Here is a 5,688-nt window from a genome sequence, read left to right as displayed (position 1 = left end):
CGCAGAGCAGGAAAGAACTGAGGGGCAGGATGAGGTGTGCTGCGGTGCCCCTAGACTAGCTTAGTGCTGGTACGAGACCTGTGTTCGGTAAATATCTCGAATTACTTACTACCAGAGGCTGTCTCACTGTGAACTCAGACACCTCCGTTCCCTCCCCCTACCGCCAAGAAAAAAAACAGAAAACACTCTGCGTGTGCCGGAAGGGCCGGCCCGCACAGCACCCCCCCCCCTGCCGAGTACGCCGCCTGCACCAGGGTGCCCCGCCCTCCCCCCCCCCCCCCCCCCCCCCGCTTACGACAGGCCGGAAAGTAGCGACCGCAGGCAGCGCCGGGCTGAGCCAGGCCACTATGGGGGTGAGGCGGAGGTGAACCGGCCCCGGGGCGGTGGCGGGGCAGTGGGGCGGTTCTGGGAGGTGGGCACTGGCGCCCAGAGAGAATGCGGGGGAATGAGCTCGCACTGAAAGGAGAAAGGCATCACTCGTGCTGGGAGGGGCGGGGCGGGGGGGGGGGTTAGGCGTGGGGCAATGCAGGCGCGTTTAATGCAGTTGTTCTGGCCCCACCTCTTAGAAAATCGCGTTGCAGCTCAAAGCCACGCTGGAAAACGTCACTAATCTCCGGCCTGTGGGGGAGGACTTCCGGTGGTACCTAAAGGTGAGGTTGCAGGGGTGGGGCTCCCTGACGAGGAGAGGGCGGGGCACCGAGAGGCTGTGGGCTCTTTGAGGTCCCAGGAGGGGACGCCACGGGTCGGGCCCCAACAAAATCAGTGTTGAACATGGGCTTTCTCTCCCGCAAAATTAAAAAGTATTTAACTATTAAATATCCCTTTTTCTTTTTAGTGGGTAGAATTTTGTGTTTGCTTTTTAAAGTTTATTGGTTCTTTAATTGGTAATGCCTTGGAATTCCTTTTGTAATGTTTGTCTCCGTTAAATATTTTATGGTATGTAAACAAATGCTGTAAACGAAAGACTGCTTGAAGGTATATTGTGATTATTCAGTAAGGAGACTGATTCATCTGTTTCATTTGTTGATTGGTTTTACTGTGCAATCGCTTGATTTTGTGCGTGGCTCCACCCTCACCTCCCACCCCACACTGGTAAATCGGGTGCTACCCCAGTGGCATGATCTAGACCCCCCCCCCCCACCTTACCCCAGCAGTTTGAGGCCTTTCCTGCTCCCGAATTCCAGAGCTCCTGTTCTGTTTCCTCCTAGTCTAAATCACAGCATTCTTCAGTACCCGGCAAAAGCTTTTCTCTTTGAGAAAGCCTCCAACCACCTTGAATTCCATATATTCCATATATTCAAAATATATTCCATATATTTTGAAGCCTAAGTGCCAGGGTTACTTGGGAAGTTAATGTTCTTTGGTTTCAAAAAGTAGAGTCTAGGGAAGAAGAAAGAGAAATAGCGTTAACAGCAGAGTGATAAATACTTAGACCAGGAACCTACAGGGAGGGCCTGTAGGAACACAGAGGAAGCTCCTAACCTAGCAGAGTGAGTGGGGGGCCTCTTGAGACCATTTGTGTTCCACATGAGCTTTGAATTCCCAGCTAGACTGGGCACTTCTCAGAGGAGGTTGGGGACACCCGCACGAGAGGCACCTTGGCCTACTCCTTGCCCAGAGGTAAGTCTGGCCATGTCCCTGGTGGGGCTGGTTGTAAGGATGAGGTGAGATTGCTGACAGGAAGGTAGGTTATGAGCCTGCCTTCTTACCCTTCCCTCAGTGTCTGCCCAACTGAACTCACTACTTTACTAATACTTTTTTCTCCCCCAAGATGAAATGTGGCAACTGTGGTGAGATTTCAGAGAAGTGGCAATACATTCGGCTGATGGTAACTGCTCCCCCGCCACCACTGTTCACACACACACCCCTCTAGGCAGGGACTTGAGGAATCTGTGACCCTAATCTCTCTGGCCTTTGGACCTTGCTTTTTGTGGTTTGGGAGGGCAGGCATTAGTGTGTTCAACAGTGGGAACAACAGGCTTCTTTGGGATGTGAGGCAGAGTTCAAAATCAAGGGGAAGCCCTTGGTCTCAAGAAGCCGCCACAGGATTCTTGTTCTAGCAAGTCGCTCAACCTCTCTGGGTCTTGGTCTCTTCACTTGGATAGTAAGTCATGGGACTGAACCTTTTCAGGACCCTACATCTAATATGTGACTGGAGGTTCTGTTTCCTCCTTGCTAGGACAGTGTGGCACTGAAGGGAGGCCGTGGCAGCGCATCCATGGTCCAGAAGTGCAAGCTGTGCGCAAGGGAAAACTCCATTGGTAGGTCAGGCCATGAATGCTGGGCTCTGCCAGGCTAGCCCCTAGCTTCCTGATACCAGACCAAAAGCAGGCTCATGTTACCTGAGGTGCCCAAGCTTCTGCAGCAGATTCTTTCCAAGAGCCACAACTGGGGACTAGGGGTAGGGCCAAGGTATAGACCCAAGTTAACTTTGTCCTGTGTTTTTTGTTTCAGAGATTTTGAGTAGCACCATCAGATCTTACAATGTAAGTCGTGTGCTGTAGTGGCAGGCATGGTGGGATTAAATCCAAGCTGGGGGCTACAGTTTTAAGTGCTGGGCTGTGGGAGTTCAGGGGACCTCTGACCCAACCTGGCCACTCAGTTTCCGTCTTTGGGAGTGTTTACCTTATCCGCATCTTAGAGGGCCTAGTGAGCTACCTCTGAAACCATGGGTGGGACAGTCCTTTGAATGGTACGTCCCATCCTTGATATTGTCTATGTTATTAGGTAGTTGTACATTACTGTACAGCAGATTAGTCCAAAGGTGAGGGAGGGTGTGTGTGCTTTGGTCTGTGTTTTTAAAGAAGGGCACTTATATTTATCCATTCCTTATTTGTTGGATTTATGCCAAATTCTCAGTTTTGTCCTTACTTGCCCTCAAGTAAATCATAATCTAGTGGAAGAGACAGACTGGCAGACAAAAAACAAACCGGGGCCAACAGAGAAGTGCCAGGCACGGGGCTGGTGTGCAGCGAATGGCAGTGAATGCGTAAGCATGGCGGGGGGACCAGGTAGGCAGGAATTTCCTGGCTATCCCACCCTGCTCATAGGGGCTCCCCTCTATAAGCAAACCTCATTTCAAAGGCTTTAAGCCAGCCCCTTGCCTTCACAATGTAGCAGATGGTTAGCGAAAGGCTGCTGCTGCTAAGTGTACTGGGGCCGTTTGGGTGATCTGGAGAGTTTGTAGCTTAACATTCATGTTCATGTTTGTGATGTTGGTAATTTTATCTGCCATTTACTGAGCATAGTGTGGGTATTCTGCTGGGCAGCTGGCGCATGATCAGGTTCGCACAATAAACCTACAGTGGTTTCCTCGGCTTTGTTTGGTAGTCCCAGGCCCAGAGGGGAAGAAGGACACAGCTTGACTCACATCTAGGGAGACTGACCCCAGAGTCCACACTCTTTGTTCTGTAGCATCCATGCCGAGGGTTCACAGGGAGCAGGTGGCTAAGGCAGGCTTCTTCTAGAATGAGATGAGTTGGTCTCAAGTCCCATTCCAGGCTCACAGGAGCAGTAAGAGCATACTTGGCAGAAAGGGTAAGGACAGTGGGGTTATCCTGAGGGCCCAGTTGGGTCTACCTTCTCAACATACTTCCTTTCCAGGCTGAAGACAATGAGAAGTTCAAGACAATAGTAGAATTTGAGTGCCGGGGCCTTGAACCAGTTGATTTCCAGCCCCAGGTATGTGTGTCTTCCTGGGGAACGTGTATCTTTGGGGGGAGCATCTAGAAGTGCTGCCATAACTTTGCTTCCTACAGAGACCATGGACTAGGAATTCTCCTTTCTAAGAATAATAATAATTACTGTTTATTAAGTTCCTATTATATGTGGGGCACCGTGCCAGTCACTTACATGTTATTTAACCCTCACAGTGACCCTGTGAAGTTACTCATACTTCAAAGATTTTGCAGCTTGCCCAGAGTGATGCAGTTAGTAAGCAGTGGAGCTCTAATTGGAGCCCAGGTCTTTGTAACCCCAGGGCCAGTGCTCATCCCACTTTATTGGTGCAGCATTTTCTGCCTACCTCACAAGTCTGTGAGGTAAGTAGAAGAGAGAGTGTTGTCATCCCCATTTCATAAATGAGAAAACTAAGGCCCAGAAGGAAGTGACATGCCCAGACGGCAGCTGGGTAGCACAAGGCTTCAGCGAAGTGTGCCGGTCCCACTCGGAGCATCTAGAGACACTGTAGCTTACTTAGGCTGTCTTTCATACAGTCAGGGGGAGTGGAAGGGCTCTCCCTAATCTCCTGCCTTCTGGTCCGGGGCTCTAATTGGAGGAACCATTCTAGTCCCAGGGCAGCTGCCAGACCCTGGAAACTCAGGAGTCGTTGCAGAACAGCTGCCAGCACTGCATCCCTGTCCTCCCTTCCCAAAGGTGTTGTGAGAAAAGCCAAGTCCCTGGCCGTGCTCACGTGCCAGACCAGCGCCGCCTTTCCCTCAGACTAACTGCTGCCTTGCTGTCCTTGCAGGCTGGGTTTGCTGCTGAGGGTGTGGAGTCAGGGACAGTCTTCAGTGACATTAATCTGCAGGAGAAGGTACGGAACTTGGGGACCTTGCAGGGTACTGCAGAACACCTGGTGGAAATTGCCTTTCTTGGTGAACAAGGCTCATCAATGGAAGGCTGACTGCACATCTCTGTGCATTTTATTGATGATTTTGGTGTTTAGGGTGGCCCCCAGTGTAATGCTGATGTTCTAGCCAGAATGCTGGGTGTGCTTGCTGGAGAAAATACACATTAGATAAGCTCTGTTCGGGCATGAGTTATAATACTGTCGGCTGTGAGTTCAATTTTGATGAATCAACATAATAAAAAGGTGTTTTTAAATAGAATCATACATGAAACAAGGTTATGTATTGATTGGCTGAAGAACATGTTGTGACCAGGTGCTCCTGGGAACCTAACCCTGTATTTCTCAATGGGAACTTTGGTTGATTGTTCACTAATTCAGTATTTGTGGTGACTTTGTAGAACATAATTGGCACAAATAATGAGAATCGACTGTATTACTGGACATGCTTTGCAGATGAGGAACCTTGTGTTCAGGCCTCAAAAGCAGACACAAACTTCATTTGATTTGCATAGCACACAACAACAATAACTGGAATTTATTGAGCTCCTACATGTACCCAGCACTATGCTGAGTACTTTTACATGTGTTAACTCATTTGATTCTTTGAACAAGTCTTTTGTTATCACTTAAAAAAAAAAAAAAAGAACAGCACTGAGGACCACAATGGGTAGGTGATTTCCTCAAATCACAAAGCCAGCAGAGCTGGAATTCAGGCCTGAGCAGTGTGCCTCTGTTCTAAGTCACACTGTGTTCACGAATGTCCGAGTCAGAGCTGTGCTGGGCCTGATAAGACCCAGCTCTCCATCCACTGTCCTGGGCTGCCTTGGGAGGCTCACACTGCCACTTTTTCCCCTACAGGACTGGACAGACTATGACGAAAAGGCTCAGGAGTCTGTGGGAATCTACGAGGTCGCCCACCAGTTTGTGAAGTGCTGACCCCTCTACCTTCACACTTGCCTCTAGGAACTGAGAAGGGATGATGTGCCCAAGCAGCAGAGCCCACTGAGGCTGGTACCCTCACCCCTTGTCTCCTGACAGCTGTCCAAGCCCTTGCAGTCTGCATGCCGGGCTCTGTCACAGCTTCCCAGGCCCCGCCAATAAAGCCCGCTTGTGCTGTA

At 50.1% G+C, this 5,688-nt stretch overlaps 1 protein-coding gene across 2 annotated transcripts; it reads left to right on the top strand.

Moving 5' to 3' along the window:
- The first annotated feature begins 280 nt into the window (after nt 1–280).
- On the top strand, nt 281–5,688 carry CZIB (CXXC motif containing zinc binding protein). Of its 2 annotated transcripts, none has more exons than XM_024571255.4 (8): nt 281–353; nt 567–650; nt 1,772–1,828; nt 2,180–2,261; nt 2,455–2,486; nt 3,604–3,681; nt 4,469–4,534; nt 5,429–5,688. In XM_024571255.4, exons 1-8 carry the CDS (start codon nt 348–350, stop codon nt 5,504–5,506), a joined length of 483 nt encoding a protein of 160 aa, XP_024427023.1. In that variant the 5' UTR covers nt 281–347; the 3' UTR covers nt 5,507–5,688. The 2 variants fall into 2 exon arrangements, with proteins under 2 accessions (XP_024427023.1, XP_045060219.1); XM_045204284.3 differs by having other exon boundaries at nt 317–364.

Source organism: Desmodus rotundus, chromosome 3 (genome assembly GCF_022682495.2).
Source record: "Desmodus rotundus isolate HL8 chromosome 3, HLdesRot8A.1, whole genome shotgun sequence".
Taxonomy (NCBI): domain Eukaryota; kingdom Metazoa; phylum Chordata; class Mammalia; order Chiroptera; family Phyllostomidae; genus Desmodus; species Desmodus rotundus.
Note: the sequence above shows the minus strand (reverse complement) of the source record. Positions and strands in the feature narration are given on the sequence as shown.

Excerpts from the sequence above, each read along its gene's own strand:
- CZIB (XM_024571255.4), top strand. Across the intron at positions 2,487-3,603 it reads GCACCATCAGATCTTACAAT|GCTGAAGACAATGAGAAGTT; the intron begins GTAAGTCGTGTG and ends CTTCCTTTCCAG. Across the intron at positions 4,535-5,428 it reads ACATTAATCTGCAGGAGAAG|GACTGGACAGACTATGACGA; the intron begins GTACGGAACTTG and ends TTTCCCCTACAG.